The sequence below is a fragment of the Eleginops maclovinus genome, chromosome 9 (genome assembly GCF_036324505.1).
Source record: "Eleginops maclovinus isolate JMC-PN-2008 ecotype Puerto Natales chromosome 9, JC_Emac_rtc_rv5, whole genome shotgun sequence".
In the NCBI taxonomy this organism is placed as follows: domain Eukaryota; kingdom Metazoa; phylum Chordata; class Actinopteri; order Perciformes; family Eleginopidae; genus Eleginops; species Eleginops maclovinus.
In genome coordinates this window covers 93,173-120,385 of record NC_086357.1, presented here as the reverse complement: position 1 = coordinate 120,385, position 27,213 = coordinate 93,173, and the positions used below count along the sequence as shown (strand labels likewise).

At 43.3% G+C, this 27,213-nt stretch overlaps 1 protein-coding gene and 1 long non-coding RNA gene across 2 annotated transcripts in view; one reads left to right on the top strand and one right to left on the bottom strand.

Annotated features, from left to right (window-relative positions):
* The first annotated feature begins 7,825 nt into the window (after positions 1-7,825).
* Positions 7,826-9,055, top strand: LOC134869843 (uncharacterized). The gene is made up of 2 exons (XR_010166459.1): positions 7,826-8,313; positions 8,587-9,055. It is a non-coding gene; the product is annotated as an uncharacterized LOC134869843 (long non-coding RNA).
* A 4,822-nt stretch (positions 9,056-13,877) lies between these two features.
* The window catches only part of nrd1b (nardilysin b (N-arginine dibasic convertase)), an 88,701-nt gene continuing 75,365 nt past the window's right edge, over positions 13,878-27,213 (bottom strand). Inside the window, exons 25-31 of the mRNA XM_063891681.1 lie at positions 16,526-16,664; positions 16,246-16,293; positions 15,975-16,027; positions 15,797-15,880; positions 15,509-15,716; positions 15,065-15,157; positions 13,878-14,675 (exon numbers count right to left, since the gene is read on the bottom strand). Of these exons, the coding sequence (XP_063747751.1) occupies positions 14,454-14,675; positions 15,065-15,157; positions 15,509-15,716; positions 15,797-15,880; positions 15,975-16,027; positions 16,246-16,293; positions 16,526-16,664 (847 nt within the window). The 3' untranslated portion in view covers positions 13,878-14,453. The remainder of the gene's footprint in view (positions 14,676-15,064; positions 15,158-15,508; positions 15,717-15,796; positions 15,881-15,974; positions 16,028-16,245; positions 16,294-16,525; positions 16,665-27,213) is intronic.

Sequence of the window (27,213 nt, the reverse complement as noted above, 5' to 3'; positions counted from 1 at the left end):
CCTGCACTGACCCTGATTAAAAACAAATACAGATCAAGGCTGCAGGTGGAGGACAACTTGCGTTTATTTCTCTCGGTAGTGCAGCCCCCGCATCGAACACCTCTGCGCATCAAAAGCGCGGCCTCATTGTTCCCACTGATATGGACGATTACATTGAAACTCAAAGTTGTGTTGTCTTGAATGCATAAATTGGTTGGGCCATAGGGTTGATTTCGCTCTTGTAGCACAAATGACGTGAATAGCGTCATTTTGTTTGTGGGTTAAATCTGAGGTGTTATGTGGCTGAAAATGTTAAAAAATGTTAAGAGAATATGTGAATCTGCTCGATCCGATAACATGCCCTCAATGCAGTTGACTGTTAAATGTCATGTGTTCCTTGAACAACCAGCATTGTCGTTCATTGATCAGAGAGCTGTCAATTGTGCTGATTTTGTGCAAGACGTGCATTTCCTTCAAATGTGCGCCAATTTTTTAAATTGTGGATAGGCCTACTGATGTTCAGTGATTTTAAAAGTAGCCTCAATTAGGCCTGCATGAAGTTTGAAAGTATTTTCTGTTGCAAATATCGTTTATGAATGCACTTTTTAAAATGTTTTTAAAATAAAATGTCTTCAGATACAATATTAAAAAATATTTACATTCTATCAGTTTTAATGAAACTCGTCATTTCATGGAACACACAAAAGATGGCATTTACTGCAGAGGTGTGTGTGGGTTAGGGCAGGCGGACGGGATTTTGGGGAAGGTGGGCCTCGGCTGTCCTTTCCTATTCTAGGGGAGGCTCACATTCACCCAATTTGAAAACCCCTTGCCTACAGGCTGCTGAGAGAGAGCGATATATAATTCCAGAGTGGAATTATGAAAGAAGTTGACTTGTGATAATGATAATGAATTTGTAAATGTTTTTTGTTTTTTTTAACAGATATACTACCTGGGGTTAGTAAGTGTGGAGGTAATACGAACAGTTAAAGTTAAACTAAAAATAGTATGTGATGAAACGGGAACTAAGTTAGTCAGCGCCTTTTTTTCTAGTAGAGACTGAGAAGTATCAAAGGTTCAAAGGTTTTGTTTGTCATATGCACAGCAGATACAGCGTATAAGTTGGCCATGAAATTCTTATATCCCAGGCTCCTCCAACAACTCAACATACATAGTGCAAATGAGATAAATAAAATAGTGCAAAAAAGGTGAAGGTCAACTACAGACTTGTTGAGATGATGAAAATAAGGAGGGTGATAAACACAAGGTTTCAAGGTTTCAAGGTTTTTATTGGTCATATGCACAGCAGATACAGCGTATATGTTGGCAATGAAAATCTTATGTCGCGTGCTCCTCCAACAACTCAACATACATGGTGCAAAAGATAAATAAAATAGTGAAAAAGAGAGAAGAATATTTACAATATCAACAATACAGATTTGAGGATGTGAAATATATACATATGTGGAATACATTGAGAGTATTCAAATACTTTACACTGTTGAATGAGGAGGTATGGACAGATGCATATATTATGTATAACAGATGTATATGGCAGATATGTATAATATATAGATATGTGTACTATAAACAGATATGTATAATATATAGATATGTGTACTATAAACAGATATGTATGGCAGATGTGTATAATATATATATATATGTATGTGTGTACTATAAACAGATGTGAGTAGACATTCACACAGCTCAGGAGTTCAGTAGTCTTATAGCCTGTGGTATAAAACTGTCTCTGAGTCTGGTGGTCTTGGTCCGGATGCTGCGGTACCGTCTGCCAGACGGCAGCAGACAGAACAGATTGTTGCTGGGGTGATGGGGGTCCTTTAATATCCTACCGGCCTTCTTCCTACACCGCTGGGTGTAGAGGTCCTCCATGGATGGCAACTCCGTCCTGGTGATGTGCTGAGCAGTTTTCACCACCCTCTGTAGAGTCTTACGGTTGAGGGCGGTGCAACTGCCATACCAGGCGGTGATGCAGCCAGTCAGGATACTCTCGATGGTGCACCTGTAGAAGTTGCAGAGTATCCTGGAGTCCATGTTGAACTTCCGCAGCCTGCGGAGGAAGAAGAGCCGCTGTCGAGCCGTCTTGGATATGACCCTGGTGTGATGTGTCCATGTCAGGTCCTCACTGATGTTAACCCCGAGGAACCTGAAGCTGCTGACTCTCTCCACAGGAGTCCCGTCGATGGTGATGGGTGTGTGTGCTTCTCTCTGCCTCTTCCTGTAGTCCACAATCAGCTCCTTTGTTTTGCTGACGTTGAGATGGAGGTTGTTGTCCTGGCACCAAGATGTCAGGGCTCTGACCTCCTCTCTGTACGCCGTCTCGTCGCCGTCTGTGATCAGGCCGATGACGGTCGTGTCGTCAGCAAACTTGATGATGGTGTTGGAGCTGTGTGTGGCCACGCAGTCGTGCGTGAACAGGGAGTAGAGGAGAGGGCTGAGCACACAACCCTGAGGGGCTCCGGTGTTGAGGGTCAAGGTGGAGGATGTGATGTTCCCCATCCGCACTGCCTGGGATCTGCCCGTCAGGAAGCTCATGATCCAGTCACAGAGGGCGCTGTTGAGCCCAAGGTCCCTGAGCTTAATGATGAGCTTGGAGGGCACAATGGTGTTGAATGCTGAACTGTAGTCAATGAACAGCATTCTCACATAAGTGTTCCTCTGGTCCAGGTGGGAGAGGGCAGTGTGGAGGGTGAGGGAGATGGCATCATCCGTGGACCTGTTTGCTCTGTAGGCAAACTGCAGGGGGTCCAGTGAGTCAGGGAGGGAGGAGGTGATAAAAGTTTTGACTAACCGCTCAAAGCACTTCATGATGATGGAGGTGAGTGCAACTGGGCGGTAGTCATTGAGGCAGATGGGTTTTGTCTTTTTGGGGACAGGGACAATGATGGACTCTTTAAAGCATGTGGGGACTACAGACTGGAGCAGTGACCTATTGAAAATGTCTGTGAACACATCTGCCAGCTGAACTGCACACACCTTGAGAGCACGGCCAGGGATGCCATCAGGTCCTGGAGCTCTGTGTGCGTTGATTCTTTTCAGAGATCTACACACATCTGCACTGGTTAAAACCAGTGAGCAGGGATCGTGGGCCTTTGGTGCCTCCACAGCCGGGGGCTTCTCAAAGCGTGCATAAAATGTGTTCAGTTCATCTGGGAGAGATGCAGACACTTCCTCAGCACCACTCGTTGTCCTTTTGTAGTCTGTTATTGTTTTTAGTCCAGACCACATATTTCTGGCGTTGGAGCCCTTGTAGTTCGACTCCACCTTGTCCCTGTATTGTCTTTTCGCACTGCTAATAGCTCTCCGGAGTGCATACCTGGAATTCCTGTACTCATCCAAATCACCGCCGCTGTGCGCGATGGCCCGTGCTTTAAGTTTAGCTCGGACCTCGCCGTTTATCCAGGGCTTCTCATTTGGGAATGTCCGTACAGTAATCCGCGGCACGACGTCATCGATGCATTTGCCGATGTAGCAAATGACCGCGTCAGTGTGTGTGTTTATATCGTCAACAATAGTTTCACAGAAGTAATCTAAGTTCCTAGTAGAAAGAAATGTGATGACAGTGTGTTGAATATCTGAATTCATCTTCTCAGCTTGTTAAGATCTAAAAACTAACAGGTAGAAGCAGTTTTGTCTGGTGCCAAGGAAGGGAGTTTTGCACACGATTCAGGCAGAGGATTGGTGAATGGAGTTTGGCACAAGAGAAAGCAGTTGCCACACAGCGAAAACGGTTTACCAAATCCCAGAAGATTCATTACTGATACCTCAAAAGAGGTTATGTGATTGGCAGGAAGGGAAGCCTTGGGTAATTGACTCTGATCCAGAAGTATTTTTCATGCACACCTTTTCAGGAAGAACAACCAGGAAATTCATTCATTCTGGCTGCATCATGGTTTTACTGGTTTTATTCTATCTACACAATTGGTGTTTCCTGATCCAGAAATGAGAGTAGTTGTTAACTATTACATTTTGACTTTAAATAGGGATTTTAAAATTTAGGAATAACTTAGATACTAATTGGAAATTCAAAGCTAATTGAAACATGTTACATAACTTACCGGAAGATGTTGGAGTTCCATTTTGAGTGTGATTATGGCACAAGCCAATTAATAACATTTTTGAAGCTATATCAGACCATAAGGGTTTTTTTATTTTTCAATGACAGGAAGAAATGTTGAATTACAGATAATGATATATTGGGATTAAAAATGTTGAGCATAACATTCATCATAATTAATTATTTAGTGACTGCACAAATAAGATTAGATGATCTAATGAAAATTGCAGGGCTATAACTCAATATAAATTTGACCGCTGAACAAGTTCAACACTACATAAACATTTGGATGAAATTCATTGTGTAAACAAGCTTTAGAGAGTTTAAATAAAAAAAATTTAAATCACATAATTCCTAATGTTAACTTTTCAGTTAATAGCTACACGACACATTTGACCTAAAGAGATTAGTAAGAGACATTAACCAACCAGCCAAAATACAATCAAAACATCAAATTTAGACTGAAGGGAGTTTGATGAAGGTCAATTCCTTTTAAAGGGACAGTTAAAACCACTGATGAAAGATGTTTTGATCCCTTATTTAGACCATGAGGAGGATACGTTTGTCTAAAAGAAGTGCTTTATAATTTCCTATGTTTATATAAATGAAATGCTCTATAAACCACTGTTTTTATATGATTAATCACGTATTACAACTTGGTATTATTATAGAGTTGATTTCTGTTATGATTTTACGCACAGTTCAATTCTTGTTACATGATCTCTCACACCGTCAGTTCAAAGCTCTTCTTGATGAGATGGATGCCCAGTATGGTGATGTATTGTACCACTAGGAGGTGAGGTGGCTGAGCCGTGGGAAAGTTGTACAACGTTTCTTTGAGTTGCATGAGGAAATCAGGGTGTTTCAAGCCACAAAGGCAAACAGCATCCAAGTGCCCTCGGACAGTCACTGGCTTGCAGACCTGGCTTTTCTTGTGGACATCACAGAGCTGCCTAATATCCTCAATCTTCCGCTTCAAGGGAGAGACCAGATAATCACTCAGATGTATGACCATGTCAGAGCCTCCAAACAAAAGCTCCAGTTGCTTAGCAGACTTTGTGTTGGTGGAAAATAGATGTTTTTAAATTTAGGCATTAAATCTACTAACAGTAGCAGTATTGGTTTTTCATAGCCTACTGCAGCCATAAACAAAACAAAAACATCTGTTTTTTTCTCATTTGATTGATCTTTGGTATTTTATTTCATTTCATGAACAACTTTGCATCTTACATTGCTACTTTTGTCTTTGTGTCTGTACATTCAGGAAATTTGGCACATTTTCCCAGCCTCAGAGAAGTTGGGTTGATGGAGGAAGACACACGAAAATACCTCGACATTCTCAGCAATCTTGAGGTGGAGTTCAACCATCGCTTTGAAGATTTTCGTGCACATACAACAGCATTTGAGCTGTTTGCGCAACCCTTTTCTGTAAATGTGGATGCAGTCAGTGAGGAGCTTCAAATGGAACTTTTGGAACTTCAGTCTGATTCAGACTTCCATAGCAGGTCCTTACAGGACTTTTACAGATGTGTTACCGCATACAGATATGGCAAGATCCGCAAACATGCCCAGGTTATGTTATCCCTCTTTGGAAGTACCTATGTCTGTAAGCAGGCTTTCAGCCTGATGAATCTTGACAAGTCCAAACTGCGAAATGCTTTATCTGACTCTCACCTACATGAGATTCTCACTTTGTCAGTTAGTCAGCTTGAGCCTGATATTGAGAGACTTTTAAAAACCAAGAACAGGCTTCATGTCTCCCACTGATAGGCCTACTTCAGGCAGAATGTGTAGGCATAGGCCTCCAATGTGTCACCTTGGAGTATGTTAGGCCCAAGGCCTAGTAATGTTCCATGTCGGTCTTCAAATATTTCATAGTGCTTCAATTATGTTTCTAATTTAAAGAAGCCAGATTGATGTTCAGTAATTTTATGAACTTAAATGTGAAGCACAATAAACATTGTCATTCATTTTTCAAAATGACTTTGATAGTGTTTATTTTGCACACCTTTGCTTAACTTAATGTACTGCACACATATATTTACTGCACACGTATATTTAACTTAATGTACTGCAAAATTAACATTTTGGCCCATGACCCTCCCCCCACATTCAATTTTGGCCCTCCACTGGGAAGTATTTGGGCACCCCTGCTCCAGACGTTCCCAGTTCACTCGCACTACACGTTTGGGCTTACCAGGTCTGTCTATAGGCTTCCTCTGCCACTCGACCCAACTCACCACCAGATGGTGAACAGTGGACAACTCCGCTCCTCTCTTCACCCGATTGTCCAAAACTTGCGGCCTCAGGTCAGATGATACGATAACAAAATCGATCATGGACCTTCTGCATAGGGTGCTCTAGTACCACGTACACTTATGAGCACCCTTATTTTCGAACATGGTGTTTGTCATGGCCAATCCATGACTAGCACAGAAGCCCAGTAACAAACCACCACACTGGTTCAGTTTGGGGGGCCGTTCCTCGCAATCACGCCCCTCCAAGTGTCTCCATCATTGCCAACGTGTGCGTTGAAGTCTCCCAGCAAGACTAAGGAGTCCCCTTCGGGAGCCCCATACAGGACTCTTTTCAGGGTCTCCAAGAAGGCTGAACATTCTGAAGTGCTGTTTGGTGCATAAGCACACACAACAGTCAGAGTTTTCCCCCCCATAACCCGCAGGCGTAGGGAGGCGACCCTCTCGTCCACTGGGGTAAACTCCAACAAAGTGGCACTCAACCGGGGGCTTGTGAGTATCCCCACACCCGCTCGGCGCTTCACACCTTGGGCAACTCCAGAGAAGAATAGAGTCCAACCCCTATCAAGAAGTAAGGTTCCGTCGCTGTGCGTAGAGGTGAGCCCCACCAGATCCAACTGGTAACGATCCACCTCCCGCACAAGCTCCGGCTCCTTCCCCCCCAGAGAGGTGACGTTCCACGTCCCCAAAACCAGCTTCTGTCGCCCGGGTCTGGTCCGTCCAGACCCTCTGCTTTCACTGCCACCCTTCTGGCAGCGCACCCGACCCCATCGCTGTTTCCCGTAGGTGGTGGGCCCGCGAGACGGGGAAGCGGAGGTGTTGCCCACGTTGCTTATTCGGGCTGTTCCCGGCCACCAGATGCTCGCCAACGAGTCTGCCTTCTGACCCTGGGCTTCCTCCGGGCCGGGTATCCTCGCTTTCATGTTTGTTTTCCATGAGGTCTTTTGAACCAATCTTAGTCTGGCCCCTTACCTGAGACCAATTTGCCAAGGGAGACCCTACCAGGAACACAAGGTTCCAGACAACACAGCTTCCGATGAACCCAGGTTCATCGGGCAGACAAACCTGTCTGGCGGTCCGGAACAAAAGAGAAATCGATTTCACAATACAACATAACCAACAGAGCCATCCCTTTCCGGCCATAAAATAAACAACTTCTCGTGGTTGGTAGCGGGGGCTGGCTCCTGTTGGCCGCTTGTCACATGGGGTTCTCCGGACTCTTCTATAGGCTGACGTCGTCGGGGGCGGGTCCTCTTATGACGGCACCGTCGCTATCTTGTTAGTGATGTCCTGAAGCTCTCACCTACGATATTCTATTATGCAATTCTGAGGTTTATCAGTTATTAAACAGGCAATAGTATCATTGCAGCATCAATGAGTGAGAGGTAGAGGCGGTGTGTTTAGTATGTAACTCCACGCGTCCTTCTCCCTCTACTCATACAATACAATATTAGCTATATGCTAACTGAGGCTAAAACAAAATCCGGTAATACTACCGGAATTAATCCGTGTATCATTCGTTCATTTGTTTTTCCGATTTCAAAACCAAAACCAGAAATCGGATAACGGTTCGTTTTCTCGTTTTTCCGATTTCAAAACCAAAACCAGAAATCGGATTACGGTTCGTTTTCTCGTTTTTCGTTTTCTCGTTTTTTCGATTATGCACCCCCAAACGGAAAATGGAAAATGAAACATTCGGATAACAAATCCTGGGAATGTTAGTTGTCAGGGAAACCGATCGCGAGCCAACAACTGACTCATGCCACAACTGATCTGTAAGGAAACATGGCTAATTTGGAGTCTCACTACGAGATGATAAATCAACTCTTTCTGTCGGGGAAAACTCACGCCGAAATGTCTGAGACATTGAAGAGTATGGGAATTAAGGGGTCCTCGGAGATGTCGGTGAGGAGATTCTGTGGCGACGTTGGGCTGAGACGGAAGGGGCACATCACAGACCAAGAGCTGGAAGAAGCTGTCCTGACATCTATTCAAAAGGTGAGTAAGCCTAGATCTAGAACTAGGCATTTGTTTGAATATTATTGCCATAGCCTTATGAATACCGAAAACGATTCAGGGCCAGATGAGCCCCAGATAGGAAATAGATCGGGCCAAACATATTTTGCCGTCTGGGCTAAACCGTAGCCGAAATAGCCTAGCCTCGGCCTAATAATTGAATGTAGGCTAGGCTACACACTTGTAATCCTTTATGACTTTATTATTAGGGTATTTGTTTGTTTGTTTAGTTGTGTGTTTATTTACTGTCCATAGACCGGTCCAACGTACGGACGGAAATTTATGACAGGGTACCTGTCATCTGTGGGGGTGAAAGTGGGTGAAATAATAAATTTGACTGTACACAACATAGGCATACTAGTATTCTGTTGTCCAACGGTGCAACAAAATGTCCTGTGGTGCGACAAATTGAATTGTGAGGGGAAAAGGTATTTTAATGAAAAATGTATGTAAAAAGTGTTGGATAGTATAACAATGATATCATCACTATGCAGCTTTAAGGATGAAATGAAGATTCCTTGAGTTTTATACAAATTATAATGAATGTAACCCAGACATTTGGGTTAAGTCTCTATGTGTACATCTTATAGTATATAAATAACATAATTCTGAATTTGTTGGGGGTATGTTTGATGTGGAAATATAATTGGGACAAACTAATATGCCTTGTGCTTATCTATCTTACCTGTCCAACATTCTCTGAATTAAATAATGGCATTCTTTATGTCATTGCACCGGTGGACACATTTTAGGACTACCACACCAAAAAGTGAATAATATGCAAAATATATGAAGAATTAGAAATGGACACATTCAGTTTTGAATTATTCACATATAAGGGAATATAATTATATGTCATTGGACATATATTTTGAATTATTATTTTTTTCACTTTGGATTTGAGTTCACGTCAACCACCCATATACTCATACCTGGTTTTTTTCTGTCTTCTTCCACAGCAATGTGATGTTCCTGATTTGGGATCTGCTTCTCTTGCGTCTGTTTCCGAAGAGTCTTACTTTGTTATCCCACCGGACAGTGTCCTTCAAGTTCCATTGGATAGGCCACAGTTCTCCAAGACTTCATCTTTATTCCTCAACATTATTCTCTGCAGTCTATGACATCACTCCTGCTTAAGCTTCTCTACGCTGACTACCATAAGAATTAAGATTTATGATAGAGGACCCTCTCATCCCCTTCATCAACTCCCACCAGACAGGAGATTCAATCTACTACCACCAACTACAAGAACTCCTCAGCAGAAAGCTTTCTTAACGGACAATAAAGTTTATTTATCTATCTTATCGTATTGTTGTATTTTGTTGATATCACCCACGTGATAAGCAGTGTTGGGAATAAAGCATTACAAAAGTATTTAATTACTGTAATGCATTATTTATTTATTTCCTGTAACTAATGTAAGGCATTGCAGAGGGGGGAACTGTAATATATACTAGTTACAATGCTAGTAACTTAAGTTACAATACGTTTTACTGTAACCTGGATTTTAATGGTGTTCAGTGTGGTGGGTCAGAAAGCTATTCCTGAACCTGCAATTTTTTTAGTCTGTTAAAGTTACTTAAGTAATGCAAAAGTAATGCCTTAGGCCTACATTTTAAATAGTAATAGGCCTATGGTAGTGTAAGGGTTGAAAAGACAGTAGGCCTATGCCTATTGGGTAGGCCTGATCAGTAGGCTGCTTTACAGTTTTTGCGTAACTTGCCCAACAGTGGTGATAAGGTGATTTCCTAGGTCTACTCTTGTATGCCTATATGGACTTGCATGGGTTTTTCATAGTAAGCTAGCCTGATATCAGCCAACAACAACAATGCACATAACAATGACAGACCTACGCGAATAGGCTACGATGGAGATTGCTAAAGTAAGGATTAAACATATGACGTATTTATTTAGATCAAATGCTCAAAACCCCAATGTTACAAGCTGCTTCATACAGTAGGCACCGATGATCTTTTACCCTGTGGCTCGCGATTGTTTGGTTTCCCTGACAACCAAACGAGCCCTGCCAGCCCTGCGCAAGAATCCGTGTATCATTCGTTCATTTGTTATCCGAATGTTTCATTTTCCATTTTCCGTTTGGGGGTGCATAATCGAAAAAACGAGAAAACGAAAAACGAGAAAACGAACCGTAATCCGATTTCTGGTTTTGGTTTTGAAATCGGAAAAACGAGAAAACGAACCGTTATCCGATTTCTGGTTTTGGTATTGAAATCGGAAAAACGAGAAAACGAACCGTTATCCGATTTCTGGTTTTGGTTTTGAAATCGGAAAAACAAATGAACGAATGATACACGGATTGGAATTGGACAAATATGATCCGTCCTGAAACAGTGAATTATCTTTTAATGTTTTGTTTCAATATATTGATTATTTCTAACACAAGCCATCCTCATCACTGACTCTCTCAGGCGCTCTTTCGCCTCCCGTGCAATCTCGAACTCCCTATTCATGTCCTTCGAACACCTGCATGCTCCATCCTCCTCTCTGTCACTCCTTTCTTGCTTCACTCCCATCCTGCCGAACTTCTCCATGTCCGCTAGCTCACTGGCTTACTCCGTGACGCAGTTACGAGCTCGTCTTCCGTCCTAAAAAAGTCACTTTTGACACCAATGTAATGTTCCACAAAGAGGCGGAGGCAGGACTGAAGTGTTGGGTTATTTTAATGAACCTGTTGTCACCAACAGACCGTTTCTCAACTCCAGGACAAGGGTTTCAATGACCAACTTTATACCCAAAAACACACACACAACAGGGTCAACGTCACACACTACAGCCATTCCCCCCTGCTCAGCCAATCACAGCCCCGCACACCACCAACTTTGCTGTGCAGCTCTGTGATTGGCTGAGAGACAGGGGACGGCTGACTGACCCACACAGCAACCTACAACCAGATCGCTACAATATGGCCTGGTAGCTGAGTTTCTTCCAGTTAAATGAGTATGCCACATTAATACGTTGTTAAATGTTAACATGCCCTGAGACGCTGTTTCTTTCCCTGTGTGAACCTGTACTGTTTTTCCTCTTCTCTGTTACTGCATGGAACACCCGAATTTCACTGCGGTCAAGCCAGCCCTGTCTTCGGAAAACATAGTCAAGCCAGCACCATCGTTGTTTTGCGGTGTGCATATATCCGTGGAGGAACAGATTTCAAAATAAAGCTGGTGAATGTAAATAAAAATGCAAATATAATAATAATAACAATAATAATAATAATAATAATAATAATAATAATAATAATAATAATAATAATAATAATTAATCAAACTAAATGAATAAATATTAAATAATAAATGAAATAATTGCAAGTAGCTACGCCTGCAAACTATATTTCAGAGAACATTTTAATTCGAATCGTGTGTATAATAAGTCAAATTTAATAATAAGCAATACATTTTCAAAGTCCAATCAAAATGACAGACCAAGTGTCACAAGTCATTCAGGACATTCTGATGTGGACTTTCAAAAATAAAAGCCCTTCAAAATGTGTTATTATATTTTTTACTCATTTTCAAATTAGGATTAAAAGGAAACACATCTCTTTAACCTGAGCCTCCGACTGGGAAAAGTCCCGGTAATATGGAATACATCATACCTCATCCCCATTCCAAAGAAGCCACACCCAAGTGAGCTTAACGACTTCAGGCCAGTTGCTCTAACATCCCACATGATGAAGACCATGGAGACTTGTACTTCACATCCTCAAACCACAGGTTCACCATGACCCGCTGCAGTGTGCGTACCAGGAGAAGGTGGGCGTGGAAGACGTTGTCATATGCCTGCTGCACAGAACACACTTTCATCTGGACAAGGGGAAAGGTGCCGTGAGAATTATGTTTTTTGACTGCTCCAGTGCCTTTAACACCATCCAGCCCCTCAGACTGAGAGAAAAGCTCCTGAAGATGGGGGTGGACACCCACCTGGTATCCTGGATCACAGACTACCTGTCAGAGAGGCCACAGTTCGTCAGATTGAAAAATACTTTTTCTCTGACACTGTGGTCAGTAACACCGGAGCACCATAGGGCACTACTCTGTCACCAGTCCTGTTCACCCTGTACACATGCTTCTGTGTACTTCTGCTACAACACGGAGTCATGCCACATGCAGAAGTTTTCGGGCGACACTGCAATTGTGGGGTGTATCAGGGATGGGCAGGAGGCGGAGTACAGGAACCCGGTGGATGACTTAGTGCAATGGTGCAAGCATAAACATCTGCAACTCAACACTTTAAAGACCAAGGAGGTGGTGGATTTCTGCAGGTTAAAGCCCATTCTGCTGCCAGTCTGCATATTGGGGGCCAAAATGGAGGTGGTCAACACATACAAGTACCTAGGGATGACAATAAACTGGACTGGTCAGCTAACACTGATGCATGCTAAAAGAAAGGGCAGAGCTGGCTCTACTTCATGAAGAGGCTGCGGTCCTTCAATGTCTGTAGCAAGCTCCTCTGTATGTTTTACCAGTCTGTTGTCGCCAGTGTTATCTTTTATGCTGTGGTATGTTGGGGAGGCAGTATTACGAAGAAGGATGCTGGGCGACTGGACAGGAAAGAAAGCTGGCTTTGTTGCTGGCCTTGAGCTGGAGGGTATTACAGCTACTGGGGAGAAATGGAGACTGAACAGACTGCTAACCATTCTGGACAATGATTGTCATCCACTGCACAGCACTTTCACAAAGCAGAGGAGCATGATCAGCTCAACACTAAGGGCACTGTCATGCTCAACGGACAGGCTGGGGAAGTCATTTGCACCCAGGGCTATACATCTCTACAATGCGTCACTAAGGGGTAGAGGAGACATTGAATTTTTGCACAAGTCTGTCTCCCTCTCCACCACATCCATTTCCACTGCAACTTATAACAATGTTTGTTGTCTGACTGTCTACTGGCTATTTTAGCCCATATGCACACACCCCTTCCTCCTTCCCCCAACCTGGACTGTGTCCTAACTTTTAACTTATTAGTTGAATACCAGGTGTAACTTTAATACTTAATACTCTAAGATTTGCTGCTGATTTCTGTGTCTCACCTAAGGTTTACATTACTAAACGTGCTGATTTCTGTGTCTCTCCTACTGTTTACATTACTTTCTATAGTTCATATTTAATGCTTTTTTTTTAGGCTTTAGCCTTGCACTGTAAGACTCCCTCGCACTACACCATGGCACACATTCTCCATGAGCACCTTACAATAAACACTGAATCACAGGGTCAGGCCCTGCCACTGCAAGCGTCGTATGCCTATACTTTTTCTATTTAAATTCATGTGGATTTTTATATCATCCTTTTTTATGTTGTATGTGTATGTTGTGTGTGTTGTCTATAAGCTACTGGAGACCTTCAATTTCCCTCAGGATCAATAAAGTATCTACCTACCTTTCCTCAACTTTCTCAGTCCCAGCTTTTTTGGAAAGTATTTCAGGCATCAAAATGAGTGAATATTTGCAAAAAAACATGCTTAGTTTGTCAGTTTGAACATTACATATCTTGTCTTTGTAGTGTATTCAATTGAATATAGGTCGAAAAGGATTTGCAAATCATTGTATTCTGTTTTTATTATATTTTACACAACATCCCAACTTCATTGGAATAGAGGTTTGTACATGTACTGTACATCATCCAATATTACAGTATGACCACATGTAAATACATAAGTTCAAACATTCTATTATTATTCAGTGATACCGGCCTAAAATTGATAGTTCTGCCTTTCTTTGTTGTTGACTGTATTTGAAACAAGATCCCTGAGTCATCACGCTGGACTCAGTGTGACAAAAGTGGTTGTTTTCTGCATTGACATTTTTCCATTGCTATTTTTCAGCTGTCATCAACAGTGAGATGTTTTATAAGCATGATATACTATATAAGATTTTGCTTTTTTCCACACAGTATATGAATGCAGCATTTTTACAATATTATTTCAGCTCTAGCAATATTTTAACTCTATGAGAGTACATTAAACTCAAGATCTAAGCCTGGTAAATGTAAATTATGTACATCCTAACAGTATCCTCTTAACAAAAATCAATGCGAGCTGTTTCCATGGTAACTGTATTATTAATATGACAGCGAAGAGGTCTTTTCTGTCAGTCTGCAGTGAGTGGCTTAGCTGAGGATTTTGTGGTAAGGGTGGAGGGGGATGGCGGAGGTGAACGCTCGGATGTCGGAGATGAGCGTGGCGTCCTGGAGCAAAGGCGAGGAGGCCATCAGGAAGGTTAGCTTGCTCACTTCACCGTAGGCCGAGGGTGGGGGGTTGACAATGCTTTCTGGGCTGCAGGTGGCACTCGGTTCTGGGGGGTCATTCTCCTCTACCCCGAAACCAACCACCTGATGGAGATGGAGAAAACAGACAAGTAGCTTGTGATTTATTATTTGATCCTTTTATTTATGCTAAGTGTATTTGCTACGCTATGTCTAAATAACAATCGTACCGCTTAGTTTTGCGTTATTTAAAAAACTGTGTGTACAACCAATTTCCTTTGAGCATTATCCCTGTTATATCACTCTTTATCCCGCATTGATGGAATTTCTCCAATTTCTTCCATTCTCAAGAAATATCTCTGTTAGCTGTTAATGTTTGCTCAAGGTGTTGAACAAATAAAAAATACAGCCTTCTATAATTTGTGTCAGAGCATGCCTCTGTAATGATTCAACAAAGGGAACTTCCGACTTCTAACCAAAAGGGGTAACTGTACGATGCACAAAAACATACTTACATGTACACTGAGCTTCCTGCTGCTGCTGCTGTTTCGGTGTTCCAGGAACCAAGACAGCAGCTCCAACTGAGAGAACTGCTTCAGCGCCTCAATCTGCAGCAGGGAGCACAGCGTATCAGAACCACGGATCAGGACCAGAGTCCTGTCGGTAACTAGCTACTCACTTTCATTAGCAATGCTGAGACCACATTTCTTTTTAACAGTATCAGTAAATAAATAAAAACATATAGTAACTGTTAAAACAAATAAAAATGTAACTAAACCAGATAAGAGCTTTAACTAACTTTGTTTTTTTTCTTTTTTATCAATGTCCTATCCTATTCCTATACCTAACCCTAATAAATTACATCAACTATTTTTCTGCTTGGGTGACATTTGCTTACCATTTAAGATAATAAGGGCGGAGTGTATTGTGACAGATCATGGAGAGCAAATGACTCTCACCTCCTTGTTGAGTCTCTTAAAGATGTATTGCTGTGTGACAACCTCAAACCAGTTGCGGTCCACCTCCTCTCCCAGGTGAGTATCCTCGCATTCCTTCAGTTTGATGAGAGCGTTCACCTGCGTCCTGAAGGCATCCTCGCTCAACGCTGACAGACGCTCCCCGAAGCTGACCAGGAACTCCTCAATCTTCTCCTCCACCAGCTCTGTGCTGTGGGGACAAAAAGAAGGATTTAAAAGAGAATACGAAAAACCAACTCAGGAGACAACCACACAGATTGTTCAACCAACCTGAACTTCGTGGCCTGTGTTTCCACGGTGACAGAGAACCCAAGCACCCCAGAGGTGTTCCTGCAGGTTGGGTACACCTGGTACCTGGAGGGGAATGAGATAAGAGAGGGCTTTTTAAACAGACGCTCTCAGTGCACACTACTGATCTTTATGCTCTGTTAATATGACTCAAACTAACCCTAGCGTCTCCTTTGTCCTGAGGAAGTCAAAGCAGGGCTCCTCCATGTGCATCTGGGGAGGCAAACCCAAGTCAAAGTACAAACGAAACATCTTATTTTCTTTTTTACAGTTTGTAAAAAGAAGGGTTCAAATGACATTCTTTCAATAGAGAGCCAGGAACCCTCCCCATCAGATCATAGGAATGTATGTGGTTTCGGTAAGGAAGAGGTTGGTTCACACTCAGAATCATGTTATATTCATTGCAATATGGTGTTTGTCAAATCACTTACCACCAGCAGCTCCATCAGAGCATGATCTCTGAGGTTCTTCAGCCCTGACTGCAAGAATCAAGAGAATACAAATAAATGTAAACATCTTAAGACAAGTACTTAGATCCTTAACTTAAGTAAAATGACTTAAACTACGCTGTTGTGGATGAACTGAGCATTCAGAAACATTACATATTTCCTCTGTTAAAAGGAACAGGAAATGTAGTTTTGAACGCTGTTGTTTTAACCACGCTGCAGCTGTTATTTGACTTGTTTGGGGAAATTGCATGATGTCACCTACCTGGAAATAGACAGTGACCTCAGAGTTAGCGTCTCCTTTGTTAAGAGACTTGACTTTACAGAGATGATGATTCTGAGGCAGCTCCACCACCCGGAACAACACAGGGACCTCTGCTGACAGAGGCTGGAACTGAAGCTTACTACACACACACACACACACACACACACACACACACACACACACACACACACACACACACACACACACACACACACACACACACTTAAAAAGACGTACACTAGCACAGACATTGTCAAGATTACAAATACATTCCGACTGGAAATGGTTGAATTCATCTAAAAAATATATTAAATAAATAATAAATATGGAAGGAATAAGTAGTGATATTTTTGCTGTCATCATGCTTTTAGTCCCTTTCACATTTAAAAAAATACTAATTTCTGTGTAAAAAGTTAGAAATATGCCTCTTTGCCAATGTGCAAAATATTGAATGTTATTTGAAGCCAATATTAAATCAATAAGTATGAATATGTATGGAATAAGGAAATAAACAAACGAGTCCCCTGAAATAGAATTATAAATAGTCATCAAATCTTCTTAAGTAAAGACAATGTTGATTAAACTATATTGAATCAGTTTTATTGACATGTTTGTATACAGTACGTGTCCACTGCCAGGCAGGCTCGGCTGATTGTGTTGTTTTCCCTCCTGCTGACTCCAAAGCCTCTGTGATCTTTGTTAAAAGAGTTGATTCTTCTGTGAAGCTTGGTAGATTTGGTGATTCCTTAGTGAATCTGGTTACAGTTTATGATTATTGTTAAATGTGTATGTGCCAGGAAGTTGAGTATTTAGGTAAGTTTCGGGTACAATCTACATTTCACCACGTAGGTAAATCTTTGTTAGACACACTAAGTTATTTGATTGTTGCCACCCTTGTATGGGTTTTGTTCCTATTGGTAGTAGAACAGATAGTGAGTGGTTTTTGTTGACACATATATATATACAGTATATATATATATATATATATATATATATATATATATACAGTATATATATATAAATATATATATATACTGTATATATATATAATATATATATATACAGTATATATATATATAATATATACATATACATATACATATATATATATACATATACATATACATATATACATACATACATACATACACATATACATATATACATATACACATACATACATATATATATATATATATATATACATATACATACAGTGGGGCAAAAAAGTATTTAGTCAGCCACCAATTGTGCAAGTTCTCCCATTTAAAAAGATGAGAGAGGCCTGTAATTTTTATCACAGGTATACCTCAACTATGAGAGACAAAATGAGAGAAAAAATCCAGAAAATCACATTGTAGGATTTTTAATGTATTTATTTCAAATTATTGTGGAAAATAAGTATTTGGTCAATAACAAAAGTTCATCTCAATACTTTGTTATATACCCTTTGTTGGCAATGACAGAGGTCAAACGTTTTCTGTAAGTCTTCACAAGGTTTTCACACACTGTTGCTGGTATTTTGGCCCATTCCTCCATGCAGATCTCCTCTAAAGCAGTGATGTTTTGGGGCTGTCGCTGGGCAACACGGACTTTCAACTCCCTCCAAAGATTTTCTATGGGGTTGAGATCTGGAGACTAGCTAGGCCACTCCAGGACCTTGAAATGCTTCTTACGAAGCCACTCCTTCGTTGCCCTGGCGGTGTGTTTGAGATCATTGTCATGCTGAAAGACCCAGCCACGCTTCATCTTCAGTGCCCTTGCTGATGGAAGGAGGTTTTCACTCACAATCTCACGATACATGGCCCCATTCATTCTTTCCTTTACACGGATCAGTCGTCCTGGTCCCTTTGCAGAAAAACAGCCCCAAAGCATGATGTTTCCACCCCCATGCTTCACAGTAGGTATGGTGTTCTTTGGATGCAACTCTGCATTCTTTCTCCTCCAAACACGACGAGTTTTTACCAAAAAGTTCTATTTTGGTTTCATCTGACCATATGACATTCTCCCAATCCTCTTCTGGATCATCCAAATGCTCTCTAGCAAACTTCAGACGGGCCTGGACATGTACTGGCTTAAGCAGGGGGACACGTCTGGAACTGCAGGATTTAAGTCCCTGGCGGCGTAGTTTGTTACTGATGGTAGCATCTGTTACTTTGGTCCCAGCTCTCTGCAGGTCATTCACTAGGTCCCCCCGTGTGGTTCTGGGATTTTTGCTCACCGTTCTTGTGATCATTTTGACCCCACGGGGTGAGATCTTGCGTGGAGCCCCAGATCGAGGGAGATAAGCAGTGGTCTTGTATGTCTTCCATTTTCTAATAATTGCTCCCACAGTTGATTTCTTCACACCAAGCTGCTTACCTATTGCAGATTCAGTTTTCCCAGCCTGCTGCAGGTCTACAATTATGTCTCTGGTCTCCTTTGACAGCTCTTTGGTCTTGGCCATAGTGGAGTTTGAGTATAACTGTTTGAGGTTGTGGAAAGGTGTCTTTTATACTGATAACGAGTTCAAAAAGTTGCCATTAATACAGGTAACGAGTGGAGGACAGAGGAGCCTCTTAAAGAAGAAGTTACAGGTCTGTGAGAGCCAGAAATCTTGCTTGTTTGTAGGTGACCAAATACTTATTTTACCGAGGAATTTACCAATTAATTCTTTAAAAATCCTACAATGTGATTTCCTGGATTTTTTTTCTCATAGTTGAGGTATACATATGATAAAAATTACAGGCCTCTCTCATCTTTTGTAGAACTTTCCAGCAGAGGAAACTTTTGCTTTATATATATATATATATTTATAAGTGATAGGAAGAGTTATGTTTATATTTATATTGTAATCAAACCAGGTTACTGTAAGTGATTGCTGTAATATCTTTCATGTTATATTAAGGTTTATTTTGTTATCATGGCGAGGAGAGACGCCAGTGAGCAAAAGTTCCGTGAAGCTGAGAACACAGTCATGGAAATGCTGTGGTCCAAGTATGCAGCACCAGATATAGGTGCTCTTGTAACGCAGTTCAAATCTGTTTTTGATCGGGCTGAGGCACGGGCTGAGATAAAGTAGTGCCATGGACGCAGCAAGGGGTCGAAAGCAGTAAACTGGACCGAAAACTCCATGAGCTCAGAAACACTGTGTACACCTGGAGAGATTATCGGCCGCATGGAAAGGAGAAATGGGTGCTCTTTTTATCACTGAAAGAGGGTAAGGAGCAACTGATGGATGAGTGGACATGCCGGCGTGAAAATAAAGGACGTAAGGAGGAACAGTACAGAACACGATGATGATTGCAGCGGTGATGGAGGTGAGAAGAGGGAGGATGAAGACACGGGAGATGATGACGCAGTCAGTGGGGGATGTCACATCAAGCGACAGAGCAAACATCACTACCAGCGTTGCTCAAGTTGCTAAGGTCAGTAGTCAACCTCCGAGCGTGTATGCGACAGCCGCCACAGACAGTACTCCCCAACAGACATTACAGCCCACCCGGCAGTCACGACAGTCTGACGGTGGACTTAATGTTAGTTTTGCTCCACCTCCGACCTTCGCCAGCACGCCACAACTGTCGAACGTTCGGGCTGCTCCGCCCTTCGATCTCAGCATGGGACAAGGAAGTAGCGGGTCTTATAGCGGCTCTGGTGTGCGCGAAGGGTGGGGTAACAACTCTCAGTGGGCCCGACCTAAAATAAGGCTCCCACCCATAAGTTTGCCTAAGTTTTCCGGGGACAGGAGGATTATTGGCGCTGGAAGGCTGAATGGGAGAGTATCCAGGCGCAGGCAGAACCTACAGGGTCACGGGAATGCAAGAAACTTCATTTGCTAGACAGTATAGGTGAGGCTGTGAGAAATGAGCTCAGACTGTTGCGTTGTAGAGACGCAAACGATATCTTCAGGGAATTAGAAAACCGGTATGGTGATAAAGCGCAAACGGCAGAAGAGATCGTGGTGGAGCTACAATCACGACCTGTTGTAAGGAAACCACCAGTCACGGGAGACGTTAGAGTTGATCCTAGCAGTGGAGAGGTTGTGCTGTGGTAAGGGTGAACATGGGAGACAAACCGGCGGGGTGCATTGCGCAGGTTGCCATGCGGGAGACTGCAAAGTTGCCCCAGTTCTCTGATATGAGGGAGGAGAGAAGAGTCATTGAGGAAGACTCCTACGTCGATGACCTCCTCACGTCCCACAATGACCCGGAATGCCTAGACAAGGTCCTAATTGGAGTGGAGGAGATATTAAAAGCAGGAGGCTTCTACCTCAAGCCCTGGGTCCGGTCTAGTCAAAGTGGGAGGCGGGAAGGAACAGAGTCCAAGCCGGTGACTTTGATGTTGCCCAACAAGCTAGGGGAGGAAGACAATAAAGCCCTGGGGGTTGGTTACCTCGTGCAAGAGGACAAACTCTTTGTGATGGTCTCCATCAACTTCTCCAGAAGGAAGAAGAAGATGAGAACTGAGATTGACCTCGCGGAAGAAGAAGTGGAAGTGAAGACACCAAAACCACTGACTCGTCGGGTTCTACTGAGCCAGGTTGCCGGGCTGTTTGACCCAATCGGTCTAGCAACACCTGTGAAACAGAAAGGAGTGATCCTTGTGAGAAGAGCCTTCCAGGAGGCTGGCAGGCTTAATAAAGACACCTGGGATGAACCTCTGTTTGACGAGCTCCGAGGAAAGGCAATTGAGCTGTTCAAGGAGTACGCTCGCCTGAGTAGCATCAAGTTCCATAGAAGCCTCACGCCCTCCGGTTGGAAGGGAAAGCCCTGGGGACTCACGTTTTCTGACGGGAGCTGTGGGTCCTATGGCGCTGTATTGTACTTGCGATGGGAGAAGTCAGATGGTGTGGTCACCCGGCTGGTGTAGTCAAAGGCCAAGTTAACCCCCCTCGAACAGAAAGGCGACGCGGTCAAGGCTGAGGTCTGCGGGGCTGTCCTCGCCACACGTCTAAAGGGATACGTATTGAAGCATGGGCGATTGGACGTGGAGAGGTGGTACCACTTTGTTGATAGTCAGACGGTGCTGGGAGCTATCCAGAAAGAGTGTTACGGATTCCAGACGTTCTTCGCAAACCGAATCGGAGAGATTCAGAAGGCTGGACCCGTGACTGACTGGTGGTGGATACCAGGTGAGGTCAACATCGCTGATCTAGTCACAAGGGGGTGCTCTCCTGAACTGCTGGGCGGGGACTCTGAGTGGCAGGAGGGTCCCAAGTTCCTGTCTAGTCCAGTCGAGGATTGGCCCATGAAGTCCGCTTCAGAAGTGGCAACCGATGCTAGAGAGATGGTGAGCAAACTCCAGAGAAAGGCCTTTTCGGCAGTCCTCACCAGAGTTCAAGCAAGGAAGTTGTTAGACCCCGACAGTCCTGGTGGTGAAGGTCCAGTAGTCACAGATGGAGTTAGCGGGGCTCCAGCGTCCTCAGAAAATGGGATGAAATTGATCTCAACCGCGGAAACAGAGACGCTGTGGGGAGCTGCGCTCATAGACCTAGTGGATCCATCAAGGTGCAGTTCTCTAGCTAAGCTCTGTGGAATAGTCGGTTATGTCCGCAGAGCTGTGAAGAAGTGGTTGGCCTATATAGGGAGAGCCTCTATGCCAGCAAAGTGGGAGGCAGTATTGACAGTAAGGGAACTCAAAGCTGCATTCCAAGACATGTGCCTGGCCGCTCAGAAGGGAGTTGCATTTCCTGTGACGACACTAAACAGACTCGTTGTCAGCAGGGATGAAGCTTCAGGACTGCTGCGATGCCATGGTAGGGTCCAGACCATTACCCAGGGGGAGATCGGTGTGCCTCTGCTCCCCCACAATGCGTGGATCAGCACCCTTCTCTCGCGGGAGGTCCATGAAGCTAACCACGAAGGTGTTGCTGGTACACTCCTCCGGGTGAGGTCTAAAGCATGGGTGGTACAGGGACCAAGGATCGCCAGAAGTGTCATTGACTCCTGTATGCACTGTCGAAAGACCAAAGCAAGAATGTGCAAACAGGTGATGAATGAGCTTCCCCTCGAACGAACTGAACCAGCCGCACCCTTCGAGTTTGCGGCACTGGATCTCTTCGGTCCCTACGTCGTTAGAGACACTGTAAAACAAAGAATAAAGATGAAAGTCTGGGGTGTGGTGTTCAGTTGTATGGCTTCGAGAGCAGTGCATGCAGACATCGTGGAAGATCTGTCGACGGAAATATTCCTGAAGACGTACCAGCGCTTCACGGCTCTCAGGGGTCACCCAAGAAAGCTCTGGTCGGATCAAGGAACCAACTTCGTGGGCGCCAGGCCGGTGTTGCGGGAGCTTTATGAGTTCCTAAGTGACATCGACAAGGATCAGGTCCAAGGGAAGGCGGCACTGCAGGAACCGACTGGACGTGGGTATTTCACCCGGCTGGCTCTCCTCACCGAAATGGGGCAGCTGAGGCAGCGGTCCGTGTGCTTAAGAGAGCGTTGAGTAGCGTTGGTGAAGAAGGTATCCTGACAGCTCTGGAGTTCCAGACCCTCCTCTACCTGGCTGCTAACCTGTCCAATGAAAGACCAATCGGTGCCAGGGCCCAGGTACAAGACGAGACCGCGGAAGCTATCACTCCCAACTCCCTCCTGCTCGGACGCGCAGGACCCAGTGGGGACGCCGGAGGGTTCGAGTATCCAACTTACCCCGTCGTGCGTCTGAGAGCAGTCCAGATCGAGGTCAACAAGTTCTGGAAGCGGTGGAGCCAGCTGGCGGGTCCGGGTCTCTACATCCGACAGAAGTGGCACGCGCCTGCTAGAAATGTTGCGGCGGGGGACCTGGTGTGGTTGGCTGACCAGAACGCGCTGAGGGGCCAGTTCAGGCTGGGTCGAGTCGTGGAGGCGTGTCCTGATGTGAAGGGTGTAGTACGAGACGTGAGAGTGAGAACATGCCAGAGCTGTCCGGTTGTCGGCGGGCAGTGCAAGAGAAGCCGTGGTGCTGAGAACTGTCCCTCCACCATCCTCCACAGGGACGTTAGGAGGCTGGTGGTCCTGCTACCAGTGGAGGAGCAAATGACCTCCCCACCATGGTGTGTTTCAGTTGGTAAAGGACAGTAAAGGAGCCCCACTATGGTGTGTTTCGGTAAAGGATCAAGGCCCCCCCACGGCCATTCTCTTAGAGGTTGGTGGTGTGTTTCGGTAAAGGATATCAAGACGTCACCTCATCAAGGATGATGAGTGTTGGTTATGGACATTAAAACTGCCTTGATCCTATAGTTATTCATATTGTGGCATTCATGTTCAAGAGTGCAACGTTATGTGCATGGTTATGGGGGGAAATTCATATAGAAGTTTAACTGTTTGAGCTGGTTATGGTGGCCTACTTGGATTCGAGAATCAGTAGCCCAAGTGGGAGGTGTAGAACTTTCCAGCAGAGGAAACTATTGCTTTATATATATATTTATAAGTGATAGGAAGAGTTATGTTTATATTTATATTGTAATCAAACCAGGTTACTGTAACTGATTGCTGTAATATCTTTCATGTTATATTAAGGTTTATTTTGTTATCATACTTGGTTTCCGACCTGTGTGTGTGTATATGCACGACTCGCCACAAGGTGCCTCCCCCTTTTGTTGTTTTCATTCGATTGATGGTCAGGACTGGTACGCCTTGTCGGTGAGTGACTATAAGCTAAGCTAGGTTAAATGAGGAATTAATGTTAATATGAACGAGTGTATAATTTAATTGGTTAATTCGGGTTTTGTTTTGTGTTTGCATTGCAGGTTTACAACCTAGCTAAATGTCACTAAGTAACTAACGTTACCAACGGGCTAGCGTAGCTGAAACAGTGGGTGAATTTATTGTGTATGTATGCGCAATAAAACTTTGTAAAGTGGCTCGAGTTGTATCCGCCGTACTTGTCCGGATAACCCTTCCAGAGGGGAGTTTATTAAACTATAGCAGGTAGTTTAGTGAAAATCTGGACAATATATATATGTATATGTATACAGACGCCGGACAGGGCATTGAAAAGCCGGACTGTCCGGCCTCAAGCCTTATCGTTACTCGACAAGAAGACAACTTCTGTAGTTAAACAACAACTCCTTTATTGACGCTAGCCATAATCCACTCCACGCTCCAAGTGCCAAAAACCAACAACTAACTTCCTGTTTATTTCACAATAAGAGCCCCTACTTCCTTCGACTATGTCAACTCTTATACAGGCATTTATATGTAGTTACGTGAACATAATCAAAACTGTATGTAAAGAAGACTTGGTGCAGTCATTACAAATCCTGGAGGCCAAACAAAGTACTAGATGTAGTAGTTTTTGTTGTGGGGTGTACTCATTTTTGCATCGCCTATTTGAATAAAACTGAAAAATGTGTAATCCAAGTTATATTATTAACCTTATCGTTACTCGACAAGAAGACAACTTCTGTAGTTAAACAACAACTCCTTTATTGACGCTAGCTATAATCCACTCCACACTCCAAGTGCCAAAACCAACAACTAACTTCCTGTTTATTTCACAATAAGAGCCCCTACTTTCTTCGACTATGTCAACTCTTATACAGGCATTTATATGTAGTTACGTGAACATAATCAAAACTGTATGTAAATATAAGCATGTTAACACTTATGCGGGGTTGCATGAGTGCTGCTGGTGTCGGGGAGCTGCATTTCATTGATGGCATCATAAATTCACAGATGTATTGCTCTATACTGGAAGAGAAGATGCTACCATCACTCCGTGCCCTTGGTCGTCGGGCACTTTTCCGACATGACAATGATCCTAAACACACATCTAAGGCCACTGTTGGATTTCTGAAGAAGAACAAGGTGAAAGTGATTCAGTGGCCAAGTATGTCTCCTCATCTGAACCCAAGTGAACACCTATGGGGAATTCTGAAGAGCCAAATTGAGCATCACTCTCCATCCAGCATCCGGTCTCTAAAAGAAGTAATTCTTGAAGAATGGAAAAAGCAAATGTTTCCAACTTGTTCATTCCATGCCTAAAAGACTTGGTGCAGTCATTACAAATCATGGAGGCCAAACAAAGTACTAGATGTAGTAGTTTTTGTTGTAGGGTGTACTCATTTTTGCATCGCCTATTTGAATAAAACTGAAAAATGTGTAATCCAAGTTATATTATTAACCTTACTTTCATGTTAGAAGTTAAACAGATGTTATATAAAACTTCTTGGTCTTGTCAACATTTTGAAAATTGTTTTTGTGTTCATTGAGATATTGTTTAAAATTTTACTTTTCAAAGGGGGTGTACTCATGTACGCTGAACAGTGTACCGTAATTTCCGGACTATAAGCCGCTACTTTTTTCCCACGCTTTGAACCTCGCGGCTTATACAATGACGCGGCTAATTTGTAAGTTTGCCCACTTACAAAGAAATTAAAAGTCTATACTTTGAATGGTACGTTTATTTTAACAGTGAGAGACAGAATATCAAAAAGAAAATCCAGAAATGTACATTAAATAAAGATATGAATTGATTTGCGTTTAATTGTGGACTTGCAACCAACAGGAATTCTGGCTCCCACAGACCGGTTGAATAACTCCTCTCGCTTTTAGAAAGTAACCCTAATATCAACTCTTTACCTGGATAAAAGACACCTGTCCAAAGTCAATAAATCATTTTACAACCTCTCCACCGAGGGCCAGACCAAAGACAAGTCTTGTGATCATGGTGGAAGTAATGTCTAAGGACATCAAGAACAAGGTTGTAGACCAGCAAAAGGCTGGAATATAAGGCAAGACCACCAGCAAGCAGCTTGGTGAGAGAAACACAACTGGTTTGATAATTAGAAAATGGAAGAAGCACAAAATAAGAATCAATTGTCCTCAATCTGGGGCTCCACCATCTAAGATCTCGCCTCTTTGGGTATCAATGATCATGGGAAAGGTGAGGGGTCAGCCAACAACTACACAGGGGGGACTTGTTAATCATCTCAAGGCAGCTGGGACCACAGTCACCAAGAAAAGTATTGGTAACATAATGTGCCGTAATGGATTAACATTCTGCAGCACCCCTGCTCAAGAAGGCACATGTACAGGCCGCCTGAAGTCTGCCAGTGAACCTCTGAAGGATTCAGAGAAGGCTTATGAGAAGGTGATGTGGTCAGATGAGACCAAAATCAAGATCTTAGCCATCAACTCGACATGTCGTGTTTGGAGGAAGAGAAATGCTGACTATTACCCGAAGAACACCATCCCCAGCAGCAAACATGGAGGAGGAAACATTACGCTTTCGGGGGGCGTGTTCTCTGCTTAAGATGAATGGGACTATCAAAGGTATTGTAAATGTATATGTTTTTTTTTTAATACACTTTCCAATCCTATAAGTGACTTTGTTGTGTATGTATGACCTTACAAGACCTTGACAAAGTTGGTGGCGGAGAAACCTAATAGTTGGGACAGCCACCTCCCGGCCACACTCTTTGCACTCAGAACCAAAAAGCAGCTGACAACAACGTTCTCACCTTACTTTCTGATGTTTGGTCGGGAGGCCAGGTATCCCACTGAGGTTCCCGAAGCATACGAGGTGTGTAGTAAAGTGCTTCATATGTGTGTTGTGTGTATGAGATTATGAAGTTTGACTGCATGGATGCCCATCTGATGTGCTGAAATTGTGCCATGACTATTCGTTGTTGCCACAGATAACTGATGATCATTTGGAACACCTTGCTGGTCAGGAATCCTTGTCACCAGGTGTTCAAAACTACCTGGGCAACAAAACACAAAAAAGGT